Raw genomic sequence first — 25,276 nt, forward strand, 5'->3', positions numbered from 1 at the left:
TTAATACTAGGAACACAAGGGAGCATGGTTTACCTGCAGAGGTTGAGGTCAGCTATGCGGAGACCAGGATGCTGCTTTCCCCAAGAGAGGGGAGGATGAAGAAAGAAGTAAGGGCCAGACATACTCTTTCATTCACGCAGACTAAAACCAGGTAACAACGCCCTCAACCTTCTGCTACTTGTCCATTAAGGAGCCTGAGGTTAGACCAGCTGTTGTGCAGTCACCACAGGGCCGATAGAAAAGGTATCGAGGCTCCTGTGGGTCACGTCCTGCAGGTAGTGGGCTGTGAAGGTCGTTTGATGCTTCCAGACCCCAGCTTGTAGCACCTGCGCCACAGAGAAGTTTCTCTTGAAGGCCAGGGACGTAGCGATGCCCCTGATGTCGTGTGCCCTAGGGCGACGTGATGGAGGAGGGTCAGGATTCAAGGTGTGGTGGATGACCCTTCGAATCCAAGCCGAGATGGTGTTCTTGGTGACCCTCCTCTTCGTCCTGCCTGTGCTAACAAACAACGCTTGCACGCGGGGACGAACTGCCGCTGTCCTATTCAAGTAACGCCTCAGACTCCTCACTGGGCATAATAGCAGATGGTCTTGGTCACTTGTTACAGAACAGAGACTCGTGACCCTGAAGGAGTCGAACCGTGGGTCCGGCACTCCAGGGTCCTGAGTCTTGGCAACAAACTCAGGGACGAACCTGAACGTTACCTTCCCCAATCCCCTTGAATGGGCGATGTCGTACGAGAGACCATGAAGTTCACTAACTCGTTTGGCAGAGGCCAACGCGAGTAGGAAAGCCGTCTTCCAAGTTAGGTGGCGATCAGAGGCCTGGCGTAATGGTTCGAACGGAGGTCTCTTAAGAGCCCTGAGAACACGAACCACGTTCCATGGAGGAGGTCTCACTTCCGATTGAGGGCAGGTAAGCTCATAGCTACGTATGAGTAGAGAGAGTTCTAGTGAGGAAGAAATGTCCACTCCTTTCAGCCTAAAACCCAGGCTTAAGGCTGAGCGATAGCCTTTCACCGCCGAGACCGAAAGGCGCATTTCCTCCCGCAAATAAACGAGAAACTCCACTATTGCTGGAATAGTGGCATCGAGTGGAGAGATACCCCTCCCACGACACCAACCACAGAAGACTCTCCACTTCGCCTGGTAGACTCCCGCAGAGGACTTTCGCAGGTGACGAGACGTTCTCTCTGCAACCTGTTGCGAAAAGCCTCTCTCCGTGAGGAGACGCTGGATAGTCTCCAGGCGTGAAGCCGAAACGAGGCTACGGCTTTGTGGAAGATGTTGCAATGTGGTTGTCTGAGTAGCTCGTGTCGTGGGGGGAGCTCTCTCGGAAGCTACGTCAGGAGCTGCAGAAGGTCTGGGAACCATTCCGTGTGATGCCATAGCGGAGCTATCAGGGTCATAGACAGGTTGACCGATAGTCTGGTCCTGTTGAGCACCCTTCTCATCAGACGGAACGGTGGGAAGGCGTACACGTCGATGTTGTCCCACCGTTGTTGGAAAGCATCTTGCCAGAGAGCCTTGGGGTCCGGGACTGGGGAGCAGTACAGGGGCAGCTTGAAATTCAAGGCTGTCGCGAACAGATCCACCGTCAGAGAACCCCACAAAGTCAGGACTTTGTTGGCTATCTGAGGATCCAAAGACCACTCGGTACTCACTATCTGCGAAGCCCTGCTCAGACTGTCGGCGAGCACATTCCTCTTGCCAGGAATGAAGCGAGCTGATAGTGTTATCGAGTGAACTTCAGTCCACCTCAGAATCTCTACCGCAAGATGGGATAGCTGTTGTGAAAAAGTACCTCCCTACTTGTTGATATAAGCCACTACCGTGGTGTTGTTGCTCATCACCACCACGGAGTGGCCCACCAGGGTCCGTTGGAACTGTTGAAGAGCCAGGTATACGGCCTTCATCTCTAGCAGGTTGATGTGCAGGTACTTTCCTGATTCTGACCAAAGGCCTGAGATCCTCTGGTTCAGAATGTGGGCCCCCCACCCTTCCGAAAACAGCGTCAAATCCGGGGGAAGGACGAGAAGATCCACTCCCTTTCGCAGGTTCTCGTCGATCAGCCACCACCGCAGGTCCGCCTGTTCCGAGGGTCCTATCGGGACCAGAAAGTCCGGGGAATCGGAGCCTTGACTCCACCGGGACTTGAGCCGCCACTGCAGGGATCTCATCCTGAGACGGCCATTCGGGACCAGACGGGCCAGGGAGGCTAGGTGACCTAAAAGACGCAACCATGATTGGGCTGGAAGCTCTTCCCGCCGGAGGAAGGGTTCTGCCACCCTCCTCAACCTTGCTATCCTGTCGTTTGATGGAAAGGCTTTGTGGAGATTGGTGTCTAATAACATTCCTAGATAAACCAGTCGCTGGGACGGCAGCAGAGAGGACTTCTCGAGATTTACCATGATCCCCAGATCTTGGCAAAGTCCCAGAAGCCTGTCTCGGTGCCGAAGAAGGGTCGACTCCGAGTCTGCCAGGATCAGCCAGTCGTCCAGATATCGGAGGAGACGGATGCCGTTCCTGTGCACCCATGACGAAATCAGGGTAAACACTCTGGTGAACACCTGAGGTACTGTGGAGAGACCGAAGCACAGCACCTTGAACTGGTAGGTCTTGCTGTCTAGGCTGAATCTCAAGTACTTCCTGGAAGACGGATGGATTAGGATCTGGAAGTACGCGTCCTTCAGATCCAGTGTACACATGAAGTCTTGTGGTCTCACTGCAAGTCTGACCGTGTCCGCTGTCTCCATGCTGAACGGAGTTTGTTTGACAAACTTGTTCAGAGCCGAGAGGTCGATGACGGGTCTCCAGCCTCCAGACGCCTTCTTTACAAGAAAGAGTCGACTGAAGAAGCCTGGGGAGCCAACGACGACCTCCTGGAGAGCATCCTTCTTGAGCATGATCTCGATTTCTGCCCGAAGGGCTAGCCACTTTGCCGATCCCATGGCATAGGAGCTCAACGACACTGGATTCGCTGTCAGGGGAGGTTGAGATGTCGTGAATGGGACGCGATAACCTTGGCCGATCACGGAGACCGTCCAAGAATCGGCCCCATGTTGCTGCCACCTGTGCACGCAACTTTTTAGGTATCCCCTAGCGTTTACAGCCACGTCCGCTACCTCTAGGAGTTTTGCCTCCCCTGGAGGACTTACCGCCCCTCTTGTCCTTGACAGGAAAGAGCTGAGGCTTAGACACCTTTGTCTTAGCTGCCAGAGCCTGCTTCAGTGTCCTGCGAGGCTGCTGTTGATGTTGCTGCGGAGCTGGAGGCTTGTAGGGCCGATATGAGAGGGCCTTCTGGAGGAGCGAGTCTTGGCTAGACTTCCTCCACCTCTCAGCTGTGCGTTCCATGTCCTTGGGCTCAAACAAGCTTCCTCCAAGGATGGAGGAGTGTCTGAGCCTGCAGACATCCACGGCGGGGACCTTCGGGTGGAACTTCTCGATCACCGCATCACGACGCTTCAACACCGAGTTGGCCCACAGGTTGGTAACCTGGTGGGCCAGGAACTCGATGGAGCGAGTGCCAAGAGGAGGAAGGTCTACAGGGCCTTCCTATTGCTCTCCTTAGTCAAGTCCTCAGAGAGCAATAGGATGCCCAGAGAACCCAGCCAGACATCCAGCCACGAAGTGGCCTGCATGGCACACTTCGCGACCTTCTCCTGGCTCAGGATCTCCGACGCCGAGAATGTCACCTGCCGGGCGGAGAGCTTCTCAAGCGGAACTCCCCTTGTAAGCTCTTCCACCGAGTGTTGGAGGGGAAGAGCTAGGCTGGACTCCTCCATGATCTCAAAATACCTCCTCTGCTGTAAACGAGGAGGTGGAAGGAGTCTGTTCCCGGCAGAGGAACGGCTGGAGGAGGCGAGGTCTGAGAGCTGAGTGTCAACCTTGTCTCTGGCACTCTTCACCCCCTGGGACCTGGGCAAAGCAGCCCTGGCCTTTGGGGGCTTCTGAGTACCATAGACCTGGTCCAGGACCGTGTCCTTGCCCTCGCGAGGGGCGATCTCCGGGTCCTTGAACCTGTTAAGCTGCCTCATCAGATTCAAGACCTGCCAGAAGGCGTGCTCAAACTCATGCTGCTCTCCTCCCTGCAGACTGGCAGCTAAGTCTCCCGTTCCCAAAGGCTCTTCTTGGGGAGACACGTGGACGTTCTCCCGGGGTCTGGTTGGCTCCTGACGAATCCGCGAAGACGACTTCGGAATTGTCTTTGAGTCCTTGGGTTCCCTCCTGGGCGGGATACAGGACTCCAGCAAAGAGGTCTAGAAGGTACCTTCCACGCAAGTCGCTTCTCCTCCTCGAGGAGGGGTCTCTCCCCTTGGTGCCGAGGGAGAGGTCGCCGCCTCGCTGGACTCTCCTGAGGACGGAAAGGCCTCGTCTACAGGAGAAGGAGAAAACGACTGCGAAGGGGATAGAACCTTCCTGACAGACCTCTTAGGAGCCAACTTCTCCCTGGGAGAAGTCACCACGAAGTCCACTCCTCTCCTTCTCTTCAGCGGGGGCGAGTCTGTCCTTGGCTTGAGTCCTAGATCGGCGAGGGCTGGCTTCATAGCCTGCACCACCGCTCTCATCAAAGGACCAAACCAAGACTGACGAGATACGGACGCAGTGTCCGTAATTCCTGCTGGAGGGAAGGGGATCTCCTGACCCTTCAGAGTGGACGCAACGGGGCCTACCTGCAAAGAAGAAAGGGAAGAATGTTGCTTAGACCTCTCCGACGACTCTTCCTGGTCCTGAGAGAGAGACCTGCGCTTGCGCGGTGGCGATCCTGACGGCGATCTGGAAGCACGCGTCCCTGCCGCAGGCACGAGCTGCGGAACCTAGCGAGAATGGGGGTCGTGCTGGGGGTCGCGCTGGCGCTCGCGCAGAGGAGGATTCAACGAATCGCGCGCGGGAGGCTGTTGGAGCGCGGGTGCGTAATCATGCGGGGATAAACACACGTGGGCGAGTGGGCGCGAGGGCGCGTGGGCGAGTGGGCGCGCGGGGCCAGTGGGCGCGCGGGCCAGTGGGCGCGCGGGCCAGTGGGCGCGCGGGCCAGTGGGCGCGCGGGCCAGTGGGCGCGCGGGCCAGTGGGGCGCGCGGGCGAGTGGGCGCGCGTGGGCGCGCGGGCGCGTGGGCGAGTGGCTGTGTGGGCGAGCGGGCGCGCTGGCTCGTTGGCGCGTAGGCGAGGGGACGCGTTGGCGTGTAGGCGAAGGAACGCGCGGGCGCGCAGGAAGAGATCACTGTTGCTCAGGAGAACGGCAAGGCGCAAGAGATCGATGGCGTCCTGGAGATCTGAGGCGCATGGGCAAGCGATGGCGCGTCGGCGAACGCTGGCGCGTTGGCGAGCGATGGCGCGTTGGCGAGCGATGGCGCGTTGGCGCGTGATGGCGCATTGGCGAGCGATGGCGCGTAGTACGCACAGGCGAACAACCGCGCACAGGCGATTTGGCGTGTGCGCGTAGGAGAGTTATGGCGATCTAGGTCAAGGTGGCGCTGGTACGTAGGAGAGCACTTGCACGCAGGCGCTCAGGATATCGCCGAAGCTCTGGAGATCGCTGGCATGCAGGAGAACGTTGACGCGCAGGAGATCGCTGACGCGCAGGAGATCGCTGGCGCGTAGGAGGATGTCGACGCGTAGACTGCTGGGGCGCAGGATCAGGTGGCGCGGCGACACGCAAAGGCGAACGCTCGCGTAAGGGCTCAGGATATGAAGGCGCGTGAGCGCGCGGGCGCGCAGGAACTCTAGAAGTGCGCGCTGGAGAGCGTGAGCGCTGTTGCGTAGGTGAAGAAGGACGAACCTGGACGCGGGGGCGAGGAGGAGTCAGGTCCTTGCCCGCGTCCAGATCCGAAGATCTAGGGCGCGTGGGCGAGCATTGGCGCGCAGGGCGCGTATCAGGAACAAGGTGCGCAGGTGCGCGCTGACGAGCAGGAGATCGTGTGCGCTCAGGAGACCGCTGGCGCGCTGGGCGCGCAACAGGAACAGGAGGGTGTTGACTGCTAACAGGAGAGCGCTGGCGAGCAGGAGAGAGCTGATGATCAGAAGAGCGCTGGCGAGCAGGCGAACATTGACGAGCAGGTGAGCGCTGGCGCGGCGAGTCAGGTGGTTGCAACTCTGGAGAGCGCTTACGCGCTACTGCGCGTGAACGCGCAGTTGGGCGCGCAGGGGAACCCTGACGCGCAAGGGAAGCCCCACACCATGGGAGACATCCCTTTGCCCCAAAGGGACCGTTGTCCGTTGGATGACGAGATCAGAAGGCGCCTGCTGCGCATCTGCGCCGGAGGTGGAAGGTCTGGTAGGCGTAGGAGATCGCGAGCGATCACCGGAGAGGTCCAAGGACGTGGCTGCTACGGTCTGCTCCCAACGAGGAGAATCCTCATCAGAGGAAGGAGGAGGTGACGACTCGAAGAGGCGCCTCTTGACTCCCTTATAGGGAGACGGGAGGCCCCTGCGGCGAAAGAGGACGACGAGCCTTACGGCGAAGGCCGCCACGAGGGAGGTCATCAGGATCGTCGGTCCTCCGAAGAGGAGTCTCTGTCAGTGCGCTCCCCCGAGGGGGAGGCGTACCTACAGGAGAGACCGTGGAACCCACCTTCCCCTTCGAAGGACGTTTGGAAGGGGGAGGAGGGCCTTCAGCAACGTCTGCAACATCACCCACAGCAGAGGATTGATCAGACCCGTCGGAAGCCTCTGCCACAACCACGTCGACAATAGACAGAGGATCTACCTCTGCTATCACCGGCGACTGCTTGACAGCGGCCCCCAACTGGATAAGGTCAAATAGGGCTTCCTTGGAGGGCAAGCCCTTAAGCCCCAAGGAAACCCAAAGCTGAAAGAGATCATCATTAGACACGGAATTAGGGTCATCAACATGAGAATCAAAATCCTCCCCCGGAGGAGGAGGGGGAGCCGCCCCGCTATGGGAGGCGACGCCTTCTCCCGCACCCCGAGATCGGGAACAGAACAAGGGTCTACGCTACCACTCGGCGGTCTCTCACGAGAGGCCGGCCGAGCAGGAGCTTCGGAGGAGGTTTGGGCAGCGGAAGAAGAGTCCCTGGAGCCTTCCTCTTTCAAGGCAACCCTTGAAGGAGAAAGGTCTCTCTTGGACTTCTTCTTACGCCGGCGGGCAAACCTCTCCCACTAGGAGATAGACCACTCCCTGCACTCACTACAAGTTACTTCCTTGTCACACCGTTGACCTCGACACTGCGGGCAAAGGGTGTGGGGATCCGTTTCGACCGCCGACATGAAGGTACCACAGGAGAGTCCAGGGCACTTGCGCATGATAGTGATAAAAGGGCGAGGCCAACTTCCAAACACACAGTCTGAGGAAAAGCAAAAGAAAAGATTAAGGCTGTCAAAAGCGAGGACGAGAGACACACGTCTGCACATCGTCCGAGCCAAAAGTGAAGTGAGACAACTCACCGGTGTGTGTGGGGGGGGGGGAGGGGTAGCAAGCTACCCCTTCCCCTACTCCCTTGCTAACTAGCGCGGGGGTAGTTAACCCTCGTTAAAATTCTATTGGCTCGTCATTTTCAGCAACGCCGAAAGTAAACCCAATGTAAATAGCGTGGTTTGTATTTCGGTTACGGAACAAATTAAATCTGTGTTTTTGGACGAATTGGTGGCTAGGGGTAGGGTCATGATATCTCATTGCAGTTCCCACAAGATGGGTGGCCATGAGCTAGGTGAAGAGTCAGTAAAAACACTTGAGTTGGTGTACCAAGAAAGGGAGAGGGTGAAGACCAGATGTTCCAAGGACAGTGTGTTAGGTGTAAATAGCCTCATTTAGCACAGGATTTTAAGGATACAAAGCTGAGTATAATTAGAGTCCAGTGCAGCAGGACAGGTCATACAACAGGGTGGTCCAATCAGGGATATGAGCAGAAAGGGGTTGTTACTCTGACAATTATTCCTGCAACCAAGTAAAGCTGCTACCACAAGCATTGCAAGCAGCTGAAGTTCTAGTGGGATACGGGAGTGAGGGCTTTGTTTGGCAGAGGCTGTTGTATTATATTATTGAAGTTGCAACTGGTGGAAAGCTGGAGGGGAGAACGTAGTTTAATGGCACATGATAGCAGTGGTGAAGTGTAGTAGACTTAATGGTGTATGATGTCCGAGTGCAAGTACATGCAATTATAGCTGACAGCACTACTGCAGGGGTCTATTTAATTATGGGGTTAGAAGTGATTAGCTAATTATGAGTCAATTTAATCTGAGAGGATGGAGTGGCGTTTGTCAGGGTTACATGAGGTAATAGTAGAGTGCAACAGCATGGATGTTGTCTCCCTGCTAACAGGCTATGGAGGGAAATGGAATTCCAATTAATGTCAATGATTTCTGTATCAAGTTCAATTGTCAGTATTGAACTGTACAATATGATGTTTACAAATAAGCTGTTATGAGTGATCATGAGAAGGAAGTTCAAAAGAAAATTCTGAGATATCAGTCAAATTGCATATTGAAAATGACATATATAAGCCTTTAGAAGGTTGGGAGAATGTGAAATCCAGGAGATACATAGGTTTTGGGCGATCAATGAAGACCCAGTTGTCTTTGCCACGAATGTTAATTATGAAAGCCTTTGGTTTGTGACAGATAACAAGAAAAGAGCCCATGTAAGGGGAAGTCAGTGGTGGCTCGCAAATGTCAGTGCGCATGAAGACATGTGTTGTGGTGTTTAAATCTTTAGGCATGTGTTGCTTGGCTGGGGGCTTGTAAGTCTGGCGGTCGGGAGTAAATTTACCCACAGCGTTGTGGAGGATTAATTTTATTTTAATTTATTTTTTTTGTTTTGCCAAATCGAGAGAGAGAGAGAGAGAGAGAGAGAGAGAGAGAGAGAGAGAGAGAGAGAGAGAGAGAGAGAGAGAGAGAGAGAGAGAGGAGAGAGATTGTTTTAGTATTGTTAAATCGAGACATTTTATTTGCTTTAGCTTTGTCATTAGAGAGAGAGAGAGAGAGAGAGAGAGAGAGAGAGAGAGAGAGAGAGAGAGAGAGAGAGAGAGAGAGAGAGAGAGAGAGAGAGAGAGTGAGAGTGTGAGTGAGTGAGTGAGTGAGTGAGTGTTTATTTACTTAAGTTTTGTCAAACCGCAAGAGAGAGAAAGTGTTTATTTGCTTAGTTTTGTGAGAGAGAGAGAGAGAGAGAGAGAGAGAGAGAGAGAGAGAGGAGAGAGAGAGAGAGAGAGAGAGAGAGAGAGAGAGAGAGAGAAAGAAAGTGTTTATTTGCTTTAGTTTTGTCAGAGAGAGAGAGAGAGAGAGAGAATTTAATTTGCTTCAGTTTTGCTAGATCGCGCGTGCGCGAGAGAGTATGTGTGTATGTGCGTTTGTGTGTGCGTGTTTTTGTGTGTCCGCGGTGCGCGCCGAAGAACAAGGGTAATTAGCAAATGATTGTTGGTAGTAGGAAAGATTGTCGGTATATTTGAGGTTGTTTGTTTACATTTTTTTTAGCTAGGATAGGGCGGTGATGAATGTCTTGGGCGAAAGCATTGGATCTCTGACTGTAGAAGGAGTCGGTTGTTATTTTTTTTGCTCTTCGAAAGCCGGCTGTGAAGCTTTTTTTTATATTCGGAGTAAGTACTGTTTTTATTTATTTTTGTTAGGCGCGTTCATGAATGATAGAAAGTTTATTGTTTATCTTTGATTATAGTGCGATAGTTTAGTTAGTTAGGAGTTTTCGTAAGCGTTTTTTCTTTTTATTGCAGGCCGTAATTCCTCCTTTAGGCTTCTTTAGACTCCTTGGAGTTTTAGTTTGGCCTGGAAGGTGGTTTGCCAGCCGTGTGCTTGTATGAATAACTTGATGATGACGACCTGAACCGTACAATGAACATAGTTAGACTGCGGATATTTATATAAATAGAGAACTTGAGCGTTGACGACCCGGCTGGAAATAGATATGTTCTTTACGATGATGATGACCACCTTTAATGTGATTGGACAGTCGAATTGACTGCAGTGATTGCTTGCCAGGGATTGTGGCAACTGGCTACAAGGATTGTTGCCAGTGTGTGGAGTCTGTGGACTACGGTTACCACACAACTTATATATTTAATATTTTGGCGTTCTCGCTTATGTTGGTGTTAGATGTGATTTATTTCTGGGTTGTGGTATATGATTTATTTTAGTGTTTAAGTGTTTTTCGTTACTGTGTGGGGACTGTTGGTGTTGAATTCGTAAAGGTTTTGTGATTGGTGAGTTCTGTGTACCCACACACACCGCTATAATATAAATATAAAAGTGTTATTTTGTCTGTTTTTGTGTTAAGTTTGTTTAATGTGTGATTTTTGTTCTGGTTGCGGTGAATATAGTTTTAAGGTTATGTTTTGTTTGTTTTTCCCTTCGTGCAATAGCCCAGTTTAAAGTAAAGTAAGGGGAAAGTTTGTATTGTGGGATATTTTGGAAGTAGAGTGATCAAGGGTGTGGGGGGGTTGTTTTGTTTACATCCCGCCACAGCGTGACATAGGCACTGGAGATTGTCGAAGGAGATTGCAGGCGGAGAAAAATCATCAGGAACGACTAACGGGTCGTCATACCACATTTTACCTGTTGAGACATTCTTAGGAATGGTCCTCAATCCAAGGAGGACCCAGGGAAGCTGAGTAAACCAGTAAGAGTCATTGCAGCAGAACATCAAAAGCTGCTTTGAAGGTGTGATGAAAGCGTTCAACCATTTTGTTGGCTGCAGGGCTATAAAAAGTTGTCTGATGTAAGGTGATACCCAGGAGATTTGCTAATGATGCCCACAATTAAGAGGTGAAAGTGGTACCCTTGTCAGATATAATATGCTCAGGGATACCAAACATCACTTTGCATCCTGAGTAAAGCGGATGATGCAGTTTGCATGGGGATGGCTTCAGGCCAACAAGCGGAGTGGTCAGTGACAGTTAACAGGTAACGGTGTCCTTGTGATGTGGGTAGGGCACCGACTACGTCGACATGAATGTGGGCAAGACGATACTGAGGTTGACTAAAGGTGCCCACTCCTGAATCCGTGTGTCGACGTACTTTTGAAGTTCGGCATGAAGTACAGGTGTGGACCCAATCCTTAGCACCCTTAGTAATGCTGAGCCAAATGAACTTTGTCTTCAGTAGCTATCCAGTAGATAGGCTAAAGGGATATGAGAGGCCATGGATTAAATCAAACACCAGTCAGCACATCGGGGCTGGTATCCATGGGCACGGCCTACTAGTACTGACGTAAGAGAGGAGGGTGGCGTTGGAGTCGTCGAGGGTGGTATTGCAGTCATCAAGGGTGACGGCTTCCCAACAGAGGGATGTGCAGGATATCCTGCAAGGTTAGTACTCTGGATCTTTTCGTTGGGCTTCTGCCAAGGCGTTGTAATTCGATCCCAGGTGATTCTTGACAGGGCATCGGCAATGGGATTAATTTTCCCAGAAACGTGTTGAAGGGTACAATAGTATTCAACCATGGCGTAAAGATGGCGGCCTTGACGAGCGGACCAAGCGTCGGACTGTTGAGTGAAGACATGCACCAGGAGCATGTGGTCCGTGCAAATAACAAAGGGCGTACCCTCTAAGAAGTGGCGAAAGTGATGGACAGCCAAATGCACTGCCAGCAATTTGCGGTTGAAGGTTGAGTAGACAGATTCTGCCTTGGACAGTTCTCTACTGAAGAAGGCCAATGGGTGAGGCAAGTCATTGACCACTTGGTCAAGTACTGCACCAATAGTGCAGTCACTGGCATTGGTGGAGAGAAGGAGAGGGGCATGTGGCATGGGAAAAGTGAGAATAGCAGCAGTTGATAGGGCATTCTCTGCATTGCAGAAGGCTGCTTCTGGAAGGGGACCCTTTTTCAGGTCTTCTACTTACCCTGAGGGAGGCATAGAGGGGGACAAAAGTAGTGGCGATGGCTGGCAAGAACCAGTGATAATAGTTTATAATTCCTAAGAACTATTGCAGTGCTTTGATGGTCAAGGGCGTGGGGAAGTTCTGAACAGTTGATACCTTCTCAGGGAGGGGGTGGACACCTCAAGGAGTGATGAGGTGCCCTAAGAATGATACATCTTTTGCACCAAAGGTACAATTGTCGTACCGAATTTAAAGACTGTTCTGTTGTAGGTGGTTGAGAACAATGCATAGGTGATGGAGGTGTTACTCTTTGGAGGAAGAGAACACAAGTGTGTCATCCATATAACTTACGCAGAAGGGGAGGTGGTACCCTACGATAACATCCATGAGGCGTTGAAAAGTGACCCTAGCATTATGAAGGCCAAATCAGGAGTAATTGAATGTTTATGTGCCAAAAACCATGGTGATGGCAGTCTTAGGGATGTTTTCTGGGTTCATGGGCACCTGATAATACCCCTTCAGGAGGCCGAGAGTGGAGAACACCTTCACTTTGTACAAGTAGGAGGTAACGTACACATTGTTGGGGAGGGGGTAGTGATCCGAATCTGTCTGCAAGTTCACACACCTGTAATCCCCACAAGGGCGCAGGGAGCAATTCTTCTTCAGAACGATGAGTAGGGTGACGACCATGCGCTTGATGCCTTTTAGCAAAGGCCCATTTCTTCCATTTCATCAAACGTTCGTTTAGCAGTTGCCAAACGATCTGGGGCAAGACACCTGAATCTGGCAAATACCAGGGGCATCGTTGGCTTGATGTAGTGATAAATACTGTGCTTGGTGGGAACCTTGGGCATTTAGCGAAGTACTGGTCGGAAGACTTCCAGGCACGACATGAGGAGGTGGGCATACACACCTTTTTCCATTTCATTGCAAACTAAATTAGAATAAGATTCTTGAGCAGGACACTTGATTCTAGTGATGATCCAGATTTAACTGCAGAGTTGTTGGATTGCTCTCGATTGTTTATCCTATGAAGTTTCCTTAGAGATCAAGAGACCATCTTTTAAAAGAAGGATGGAAAAAACTGCGCTATGTACATTTGTCAGAGAAATAGACATCACAAAAATCAACTCTTCATTTTAGTTGCTTTGAACTTATAGCAATATTCAAGGCCTTTCAGGATCACAAAACACTGGTGATAGTAAAGCCAGTGGCAGAATTCTTGGACACCATACAGCATTGGCATATATCTGCAAACAATAGAGACAAGATTACAATCCCTGTACCACAAAGAAGAAATACTATTACCTTGGGTAATGTTTTTTTTTTTTTTTGAAGGAATAATTCCTTTTTATTGGTTCATTGAGAGGAAATCATATATTTAAATAGATAAACTAAGTATAAAATGAAATGTGTCAAAAAGAATAGTTGTTACATAAGCCAATACTGTATGTCTAAAAGTTAGAAGTAGTGGGGTCATCCAAATACATACATTGTTTGCAACCTCAATGAACAACAAGATAGATTTCTTTCCTTCACCCAAAAGATAAATGCCTAATAGTAAGACTGGTCAAATCTGGATCTTTAAACCTTTCCTCCTGTCAACATGATTCAGTGGGAAATAAACAAACTCAGGGTTTCTAAAAACAGCAGGATGGCGCCGACAAATACGTGCTGATCACAATGGGCATGGATCAAAAATTTCTGGCCTCTGTTATCAGTGTGATGTCTTTTCAGGTAGTATAGATAGGCAATCATAGGTCCTAAAAAACAGTGCACCACAAACAATTTCATGTTTATTTTAATTGGTGATGTTCAAGAAATCTATCAGTTACTAGAACGAGTTATGATAATATTTCCAAATATTCAAGTTTCCTTTTCTATAATTTGAAACTTTAAATTTCAGCCATACATACATACATACATACACCAAGGCACTTCCCCCAATTTTGGGGGGTAGCCAACATCAACAAATGAAACAAAAACGAAAAAGGGGACCTCTACTCTCTACGTTCCTTTCAGCCATAAAGAGCTTTAATCTATGTTAATTTCTGTGCACAAGCATATATAATTAGATTTGTCCATATAAGGTATTTTAACATGTGATTTACTCTATGTTGAAAGTCCTCCAGGAGCTAAAAGTTTAGGTTTTAAACTTTTGAAAAAGTTTTCACATCAGATCTCATGGGAAAATATATATTTTGAAACTATAAAAGAACCTAGTGAACTACAAGCAATATCTTTTAAGAAGATTTTGGTTAACTTAATATTCTTTTATCCCTTATACCTGATATTAGAGCTAAAATTTAATTTAAACCTAAATATTTACCACAATTTTTCATAACCCTTCTTTACAAAAAGAAGTGGTTATTAGTTCAGGAGATAGTTTTCCTTGATCGGTAAGAGCCATTCAATATTATTTGGAGAAAACTAAGGGCATTAAAAGTAATGCGCCCTCTATCCAAGAATGCAATGTCCTTCAGCATTACTGTTCAGTAACGAAAGCTGAGAAGAATTGTATCCAAATTTAATGAGACTTTGAAATTTGGGTTCATAATATAGGTAGTACAACTAGACTTTAAAATTTTAATGCACCCTCTATCCAAGAATGCAATTTCCTTCAGCATTACTGCTTAGTAACGAAAGCTCAAAAGAATTGTATCCAAATTTGATGAAAGACTTTGAAATTAGGGTTCATGATATAGATAGTGCAACTACATTTCAAATCTTTGCTAAAATCTTTCTTTGGAAAGGGATTTGGAGGCAATTCAATAGGTAAACATCTCGGTTCTGGTTTAAGTCACAATTATTGTGCTTTAGGGCCTATAGTGGCTGCTGTGGATGTGGTTTGATAACATTGTAAATTTGATTTGTTATTATTGCAAACAAATATTTTGGGGTTACAGTCTAGTAATCTTTCAAATTAAATTAGTTAGTTTTGTATATTACACATATAGTTCCACGATAAATAATATTTAGAAAATACCATCTGGAATTGTTGAGTACCCAAAACCTAGACTACAGATATGTCTAGGACATTATCTTACTGATTATGGGAAACTAAATGCTATATCTTTTTCTATCACTGGCTACCCACCACCATTAGAGTGTAGGAGTCAGCAATAAGAACATCAGAGGAGGTTCACGGAAATAAACAGAGTTTTGATAATATTTGTTATTTCTATACTCACCCGATATTCATATACATGACACCCTCTTCCCACCTGACCAGTGGTATCAAGAAGTTTGTGAATTTAGTCGACTTTCATATTAAAGAAGATAACACGACATGCGCAGCATGTTATTGTCAGTAGGCAATGTTAGTCTTATTGTTTACTAGATGCATTAATATATTGGAAGTAATTTTTTTTTTTTCATTTTTAAAGCACAATGTTGACATTACCAAGCTTCTAGAGAAAAAAGCAATATGATCATCTTGTGAATATAGATATAACAAATTTTATTATCAAAATTCCAATTTTCTTCATACTTTTTTATCTATAGACACCGCTGATTTGTCCTCAATTGAACATTTGTGATATGTCTTGAAGTTTAATCATAAATGTGACCCTGTGATTTTATAATAAGTAAAAAAAATCTAAATTCTATAGAAATAACTTTTATATTAACAACTAGAAATATGCAATAAAATTATATCTATGCTATAGTTACCTATATTATAATAAGATATAACTGTTCCAAGAGGGTAAGGGAGATCACATTATCAAAAGACTTATACTCCCAATCCAGGCATTTAAGGCTACTAATCCATCTTCTATTTATTCAATAGTCACTACAAGGGATCGAGGACTACAGGAAAATAGAAGGAGCTTTTGTGTAGATATTCTTTTTCAGTGATCAGATTACTCAAGATCTTTCTGTCTAGGGAAGGGATCAACCTTTAGCTTATAGATATCATACAAATGACAATATGATAAAAAAATAAAGTTAGTGTAATTAAAAGATATGTTACCTTAGGAATTCCATCAACTTCTCCCATGAGAAAATCAATCAATTGGCGAGTAAGTGAATCATCATTAGCTGCTGCAACCACATCGATAGCCAACTGAATACTCTCCGAGTCTTCTCCGCTCGTGCTCTGAGCTCCTCGTATGAGATGTTTCACTGCCTGTTGAAAAAAATTTGAGAGTTATATATAAAGTAAAGTATGTATAAAAATTGTAGTACCGAAGTTTTGTTTCAGCTTCAAATTACTGTGGTACTGTATTTCTAAAATTTAATTTCCTACTTAATTGACTTTTAGTGGCATATTATAGGAGACTTTTACACATTCCTAAGAGCTATTACAAGTTTCATAGCATTGATTTTTGAGATGTGGTTGATATATCAAGGCTCCATAAGCGACCAGAAAGAAGCTTACCTAAAAGGTTAATCCATGCATGTTTTAGTAAAAGCTAATCCTGAAGCAACACTACAGTACAGTATTAGGATCTTTAAAGTTACAATCTGTCTGATCCAAAGAACAATTAATTCTCAAAATTTTCAAGCAAAAATTATTGCATACATACATATACCAAGGCACTTCCCCCAATTTTGGGGGGTAGCCGACATCAAACAAATGAAAAAAGGGAACCTTTCCTCTCTTAAAGTAGATTACCTTTAGAGCAAACTTATTTTGAAAAAAGATAAACATATACTGAATATTTGTTAAATTTCCTTTTCTATACATGTTAAGTAAAATCACTTATGTAGATTACATAAAAAACAAATATTCATGAAGTGCTTTAGCTTAGTTAATCACTTTAAAAGAAGTTAAGTGTAGTTTCATAATTTCCATAAAACAATAAATAAAACTCTAGGATTAGCAAACCTTTTGGTAATTTCCAGAAAGATAATAAAATTTTCCGGACAGAAAATGATTCCGTTCATTGTCAAAATGTAGAGCAACACTCTTATAATCTTCAGGAGTTGCATCTGATCCAAGAATATCTGCATAAAGTTCCATTTTTCCATGAGTTCGAGCCAGTTGAAAAGCTTCATCAGTGCACTTGGAGAGAACCAGAAATTGAATGGCTGAGCTATAATCATTTAGACGCTGGAAGAATCTGTGGGTAAGAAAAGAATATTTTAAAAATGTAATCTATGCATGAACGTCTTTATCAGATGAATGACTGTTTCATCAGCTTCCACTTGTATTATCAGACAAGAAAATATTCTGCATATATATTATTTACCCTAATATTAATTATAATTTCCATTAGCAAGACCTTGGAATCATCATAAATATACCATGTCTTATAAGTATATGTTTCAATCACACTGAAAGATATACCGGTATGTATAATGACAGAAAGTTTTGAAGGTAATTTTAGTGGAAATGCTTACAAGCTTTACTGTGGATAGCATGTCTATCCTCTTCAATAGTACAGAGAAAATTATATATTCTAAACATTCTTGTTGAATATCTAAAAGCAAACAATGAATGAGAAGATGTACTCGGCATTTCTTGATCAGTAGAAAAAGTACTAGTGGTCATGATATCATGAGACATCCTTTAGATAAATTTACTAGACTAAATACAGATATAAGCATTTCTGAATTTTGGTCCCCTAGTCATTGAAATATCAAACTCCATGAATTCTCACCAAAGTTCTCCTGATTCTACTGAGTAAGACTCAAATCCTCTTTTCCACCAAAGGGAACTTAGGCACTCTACAACTACACACTGCAACATTGGTGGTAATTGGAAGTCCTACACAAATAAAGACCGATGTGTTTTAGATCAACTAAATACAAAAACAACTTGCCTCCTTCCCATCACAATACAAAGTACTAGACTTTTTCTCCCCCCAGTTCTCATTACAGGTAGGGCCTACTAATACAATTCAATAACCACCAAGGCAGCTTTTTAATGACCCTAATGTAACCTTAAGAAAACAAAGATTCACCAAACAGAAGGGGTATTGCTAGATGCAGAGCACACCCTAAAGGGATCATTCTGGGCAAGCCTATCTGTACTAATAAGTCAGATACAAGGGTCAATGTTAAGTTAGGTTATCTCAATGACCTTTTGAAGCATGTTTGGTCCAAGAATATGTCAGAAAAAGTAATGGGTTTAATTGATATCTACAGTAAACACCTTAAAAATCACCCAGAGTTCTTAAAGTATCATCAAAGGACTTTGCTGTTACCTCCTCAACATCCACTGTCATGCACACAAACAAGTAACCACAAATGATGCTAACACTGCAGCCTGCCAAAAAGGGCCCAAAGCTGGAATAGGTCATGCATCAGCATGGGAGTGGATGGCAATGCCTGGAACAATCTTAAATGCCACCACTTGAAAAATTCCTGCCATGGATGTGGCATTTACATTACAATCGCAGTCCTTCAGCTCTTCCAGCGAGTGCCAGACATGCTTGGTGATGTTCTCCTAAAAGCACACCCAATACCAACTTCTTTCAGCTGTTGCTAAAGTCATGGCAGCTATAAAGTCACTTACAATCCTTCCCATCTTTCATGGCACAACACAAGCTGAGCTCATTATCATGCAACAAAGCCCTGATGAGGTGTACCAGGGCTCTTCCACTAGTGCGCCATTGGCACAAGAGGTGCCAATAAGGATATAACACAGTGGATAACATACACAACTGAAACAATTCGGGGTCTTCTGCTACCAGTGATAGCAGACATGAACATTCGGTTGTTGGGTCTCATTTATGGACATTCAATGATATTATCAGTATTTTTAATGGGAGGAAATAACTGGGAATGCCCTTCCATTCAATATTAATTTGTCCATTTCATCATTTAATCAAATGACAAATAAAAAGCAGAAGGGTGCTCAAGGATCTTCTACTATGAAGAACCAACTGCCAATGGCTGCAGAGAAGGCCAAATGGGCAGATTTTCCAGACTGTTGGTAAAGCTCTTTCATCCACTGAAAAATGCCATGGGTAGAGCAGGAAGGCCCACGAAAAGTGCAAGGAATGATACCTTACCCAACAAAGGGTATGTTATGATGAAAGATGCATATTAGCACATCCTATAAAAGTTAACTTATTTGAGGCTAAGGAAGAAACTCTCTTATAGATGACTGCATTTAAACTTCATTATAATGAATAAGAGTTTGTGTGAAAAACTTAACTAATTGTTTGTATGTTACAATGTACCCTTCACCTGCTTGGGGCATCCAAATAGCAAGCACAAAGTGAATGTCCTTCAACACCACATCTTTACTTATAGCTAATGAAAATGCGCCAGGTTCACTAAACATCCACCTGTCAGCATTGACCAACAAGCCCTAGAGCACACCACCTGCGTCCGCTGTCACATTTCATTGCTGAAGTCAATGGTGTCCTAAATAGTGCTGTGCAATCTGATGTTTGGTCACTAGACTAGTTCTTAGCATGTTGATTCTCCCATGAAGTCTACAAGCTGCCAATATGTCGGTAATTAGCATGGAGGGTGCTTTCTTTATCGTCATCCTGTCCCATGAATCCATTCTAGGCCTCGGAATACTGCCATCAGATTTTCCAGCTATAGGTAGAACCACCAGGATGTGTTTCAGGAACAATAGCACCTCCCCCTGTTCAACTGCTACTGTTCATGGGAGTCCTTCACCATAAAGTCACTATCTCACCTTGGTCATCCCCTCTCCATGAGTTAGACCAGCATTTGATGACTTTTATTACACCCTTCAGCAGGTGTCATTACTGTTGTGCACCCCAGGGTTCCCTCTTCTCTAGTAATGGATACAATAAATGTTTTGATGCAATTTTGTTTGCCTTCAAGCACAAGGAGAGATGAATCGACAATAAATTATGAAAAGAATTGGCAAAGTCGGGGATTGTGATGTACCCCAACAGGTTCTGACTTGCTCAGAGGGAGGTAGAGTTTTTCAGATTCCGATTACTAACTCATCCATTGGACAGCCAGCCCAAGTTCTTTGATGCAGTCAGACTTTCCAATGCCCAAATCCACAATGGACATTCATGGATGGTTTGGTCTAGTGAACCATATAAGAAATTACTCAAAATTAGGAAATATCATGGCTCCTTTGAAGCCTTTCCTCAGCCCACAGTACAATTTATTCTAGATTCCAGTTTCAAAGAGGCATATAAAACCTTAGAGTGGGCCATCATCAAAGCCTTTTAAGAAAGTGAGAGCCTTTTAAGAAATTGTGAAAACCTTCATCATATCTATGAGGAAATGCCTCAGGGGTAATTGGTCCATGAATGGGATTGAGTATTTTCTCACTAAGAGTCATTGAAACTGTTATTCTAAATTACCAGACTGTTGTCTAAATGGATAGCAAATTGACCTAACTGGCTCTTGTTCAGTCTTGCTCTGCCCCTATAAAGAAAGAAGCACTTGTCACTGTATATGGTCTGAAGCAGAACAGCATCTTGATGCAGCAGTCTGATGACCTGCTGATGATAACTGACCACTTGTTCCTAATCATGATCTTTAGCGATAACACAGTGAGATCACAAACACAAGGCTCTTCCAGGTTAAGCAATGAACCCTGCCATGGCACTTCTCAACTCTGCACAAACCCAGAATATATAACTAGGCCATAGATGCATCTTCACGCCAACCTTCTCAGTCCCTCACAGTCAATCGAATAGATTCTAATGACCACATGGAGTATCCAATGCCACATTGAACCAGCTTGAGACAGCAAAGACATCTTTCTTCCTATGGTTACAGACTGTCGAAGAAACTGCAAAGAATATTTACAAACTGTTTAGAGTGGCTTCACTTAATCTGACACAGATTATGCTACTACATAATGGCAATTTCAAAAGACCCTTTATGCATTCAATGGCACTGTCATGTTCAATTATCATGTCATTGTCCCCTCTGGCACACTACTGTAATATTGAAAACCTACATGCCCCCAATCAAGGTAAAGTATATCTTCTACAAAGACCCTCGCTGGTACAATCTTCTGGCTATGTATTACGGTTAACATCCATGCCGTCTAGCCATCCATGCCGTCTGGCCAGCATGTACCAATTAAAACAGGAATGCCCCATCATATCTTTCCATGCTAACAACCCAACACTAATTGGTCATTGGTGAATAGCTCTCTCATTGGACAGAGGTTTTCGCTTGCCCACCAGGCTCCCTTTATGCCAGTGAGGAAGGTCTGACAGGATGCCTTTTGAAATTATTTGTGACTTTCAGTGCACTCCAGGAACTTCGCGTGAAGCACCCCAGAGTTTGCAGGCAATCTAGCACACAAATTCTTGAAGCATCTGTCTTTTATCAAATGTCAGTCCAACAGGTGCTCTTGACAACAATGACTTTTTCTGAGCACTGCTAAATAAACAGCACACCACCCATCCAGACTGTGATATTTCACCAGCCCAGATTATTTCTGGGATACCACTGCAAGATTCAATTACTCTTGTGAATTACCTAAAGAAATTTCCAGCCTAACCCGAATACCAGACAAATCCTGGTTATTGAAATGTATGTGAAGAGATGCCTAATCTCTTCGCATGCACTGCACAAGGTAACAGAAGGTTCTCGATGCTCAGACTCGCCCAAAACTGCCTTTTAAAGCCAGCCCCAGATGCTTCATGCAGTTATGTCCCACAAGAGTCCTACAATTATAGCACCACGTAAGGGCATCACATGACAAATACCTCTTCAACTCTTGTAGAAAGATTGCCATCCAAACAGTAGTTACACTACAAAAAAAAACAACCAGCTCTACAAGATATTCAAGCATTAGATTTTTTTAGTTCTTTTCTTGTTTTAAACTCGTTAAAGCTAGTAAACTTATTCTTTTATATGCCCAACAAATAATGGCTCAGATAATTTGTTATGTTGGAATAAAGAACTGTCATTAAGAACAAATCTTTCTCCATTTTCCATCAAGAATTTCCAAGTCTGGTAGGGTGCACTCCAGCATTTTTTTAACTCTAAATTGGTTATTGATTCTTTACAGTCAACAGTACAGGCAACCCAGAACTGGATCCAACCATGAACTAAAATATATTTTTTTTCAATCCAACGGTACTCAACCAATATCATGCTACTGAGATCAAAAGAGAATTAAACTTAAATAAGAAGCTAGTCATAGATCAGTGTGTACTGCCGAAATAAAAGGAAACCAATGATAAGGATCTGGGGTTTATAACAGAAGAATCAAGAGCCCTGAAAAGACCTGTTCAAGGCATGTAAGCTTGTGTTGTAGGGTCTTTCCAGGTAATGAAATAAAAAACCTTACTTATATTTTGGATCAATTTAATAATAACTGATTTATCATCTCATCACCAGTGTAGTTTCTTATGTAATTTTCCCTTCATGTATGGTAATTAAACATGAAATGAGTGTTCTAAAATGTCTTCTGTCTTTTCTGACATAAATAATGGAGAAGCAGATTTCTATACCAACAAGGGTTTATGAAACGGAATGGAACTCTATATATAAGGTCACAAGTTTTACTTTTCAAGGCTGATCCAATGAATATGAAAATACACTTGACTAATCAATAAAGAGCAGTAGCTGGAACCACAATACACCATGTGTTTGCTCTGATGAAGCATGAGTTTATAAAAAATGTGTGGGATAATTGCAAAGGGATATTCTTCCTTTCAAGAATTCACATAACTGGGTCTGCAGCAACTACCGCTAGAGAGTTGTGGGGTCCTTTGACTGGCCAGACAGTACTACATTCGATCCCTCTCTCTGGTTATGGTTCATTTTCCCATTGCCTACACTCACACCAATTAGTCGAGCCTATTCTTTGCATATCGTCCTTTGTCATACACCTGACAACACTGAAATTACCAAACAATTCTTCACCCAGTGGGTTAACTACTGCACTGTAATTGCTCAGTGGCCACTTTCCTCTTGGTAAGGGTAGAAGAGACTCTTTAACTATGGTAAGCAGCTCTTCTAGGAGGACACTCCAAAATCAAACTATTATTCTCTAGTCTTGGGTAGTCCCATAGCCTCTGTACCATGGTCTTTCACTGTCTTGGGTTAGAAAACTCTTGCTTGAGGGTACACTCGGGCACACTATTCTATCTTATTTCTCTCCCTCTTGTTTTGTTAAAGATTTTATAGTTTATAAATGAGATACGTATTTTAATGTTACTGTTCTGAAAATATTTGATTTTTCCTTTTTTCCTTTCCTCACGGGGCTATTTTTCCTATTGGAGCCCCTGGGCTTATAGCATCCTGCTTTTCCAACTAGGGTTGTAGCTTGGCAAGTAATATTAATATTAACTGCTGGGTCAATGAAGTATAGGAATTGTGGGTCAAATCTAGTAAAAAAAAAAAAAAAGAAATATTAATACCAATTGCTTTCCTACTTGTAATGAAAGCCACAAAAATAGCTGAGAAATTTCTTCCCTTAGCAAAATCATCATACTTACCCAATAAAGCTGCAAATACTATTAAAGAAACTTCATTGAGCCATTAATGACTAATAATGAGATCTCTGTTTTCTTTTTATATCAACAGTCAATACCATTTAAAAAATCAAAAAGTATACAACAGACATTTGAGAAAAAATATTTAACTTCACATATGATTAATATAAAGTGAGAAGGCAACATGAAAATGAATGGAAAGTACACGGAGGAAAGCAACGTAGCTTGGAAAAAATGGACACTAAAGAATCATGCATTATTTACAATATACCAATCCCCCCTTACATGGAATCTATCACACAAATATACTGGTTAATTATAACCTTCCACTATTACCTTGCAACCATTCTAGCCCCTTCAACACTTTTTGTTTCTCGTACAATCCTGACAGCCTCCTCAGGAGAATTAAGGTTTTGGAGAAGCAGACGAATCACAGATTCATAGTCATGAGCCGATTCATAATATGTTGCTGCCTCTCGATAGTGACCCTCAGCTTCCTTTGCCTTTGCATACTGGAAATAAGAAACTGTAAAAATATCAAGCTTACATTAAAGATCACTGGTGGTCTGTATATTACTATAGTCAATTTTTTTTAGTGAGGCAGATTTGCACTTACTCGCAGGGGAGCCCTTTTAACCCGGAAAAGTTTCCTGATTGCTGATTGGTTGGACAAGAATATTCTGACCAATCAGCGATCAGGAAACTTCTCCAAGCTAAAAGGGCACCGCTGCGAGTCAGTGCAAATGTGTCTCATTAAAAAAAATTAAGTATAGTATGGACATGTTTTTTCCTATGGTGTTAATATTTGCACATGTCACTTCACATTTGGTTTCTAATTTAATTTTCATGGGGTTTAGGAGAGTTTTAACAAAGCATTACCCGAGAGAGAGAGAGAGAGAGAGAGAGAGAGAGAGAGAGAGAGAGAGAGAGAGAGAGAGAGAGAGAGAGAGATGCACTCTCACTTACAACTAAATGAGCATTTACTAGGTTCTTGGGGTTGCTGTGTTTCTGCCATTTGTGTGTAAGACGTGTGTTTAGAAAAGTATAGTGTTCTTATACTTGGGATTTCTACAAGTGCTTACATTAATGATTTGTTTCATTTATCTTTTGAATACGTGTCTAAGTGATTTACTGAATATCATTTTTGGTCATAAGATTAGATTTCCTTTTTAAAGTAACACTGAGCATTTCATTCCTTTTCCCAAATTTTTATTTGGTGATCCTGTTTTTACAAAGATTTAAAAGTATCCAACCTTGAGTTTAAACTCAGTGGAAGTCTCTAAGGCCTGATAGCCTAGACGAGATGTCTTAGTTGAGAGATGTCTCCTTGTAAATTAGGAACCATTTAAAAAATGTGGCATAGTTACAAAAGCTTTTAGCAGTTTTCACCTGTAGCAAGGGGCCATCATTGCTTAGCAATCACCAAATATAATATAAAAAGGATACTACATTTAACTTCAACTCTGAAGGCTATTCTGATATGAAATACAATATATGTATGAAGCTCAAAAAAAGAACCGAAATTTAATATCAGTATGGACATATCGAATTATTGCAATCTCATTTAAACACAAGCAACATCATACACCCATAACAGAGGACTGCAGATTGATAGTAGTTCAGGTCCCTAACCAAACCTCACATCATCATATAATGTGAAATTCAGGTTATATAAGTCTGGTAATCTGAGGTTATAGCAATAGAAATTAAATTCATTTTTAACCAAATATACAGCAAATCCTACTCATTAAAATTACTCAAAATATACTTACTATACTAAAAATAAACACAACATTTTAATAAATATGTTCCATCATTTAAAGATAATGACAAAGATGTCGTCACAAACCAAGATGTAATCGTAATAGTACGATAATAAACAAATAACTTACCTGCAAATGCATCTTGGGAGAATTGATATTTACTAAAAGCTGTCCAACCTTTGTCCAGTTCTTGAGACGGATGTAGAGACCAGCAGCTTTTTCATGGAAACTCCCGCTTTCATACAGCACTGCTGCCTCTGCATATTGCTTAAAAAACATTTATTGGATCAACATATATTTTTTAGCTACTGGTATAAACTCACTCTGAAAATAACATGGAAAACGTATGATTTGTGTATATCCCTTAACTCAAATGAT

The 25,276-nt window shown here is 44.2% G+C and overlaps 1 protein-coding gene across 1 annotated transcript in view; it reads right to left on the minus strand.

The window, feature by feature from the left end:
• Oseg6 (intraflagellar transport protein Oseg6) overlaps window positions 1–25,276 on the minus strand; it is a 313,337-nt gene that overhangs the window by 41,081 nt on the left and 246,980 nt on the right. Inside the window, 4 exon segments of the mRNA XM_068348165.1 lie at window positions 15,755–15,910; window positions 16,613–16,847; window positions 23,472–23,647; window positions 25,028–25,165. Coding sequence (XP_068204266.1) covers window positions 15,755–15,910; window positions 16,613–16,847; window positions 23,472–23,647; window positions 25,028–25,165 — 705 coding nt within the window.

Source organism: Palaemon carinicauda, chromosome 24 (assembly GCF_036898095.1).
Source record: "Palaemon carinicauda isolate YSFRI2023 chromosome 24, ASM3689809v2, whole genome shotgun sequence".
Taxonomy (NCBI): Eukaryota; Metazoa; Arthropoda; class Malacostraca; order Decapoda; family Palaemonidae; genus Palaemon; species Palaemon carinicauda.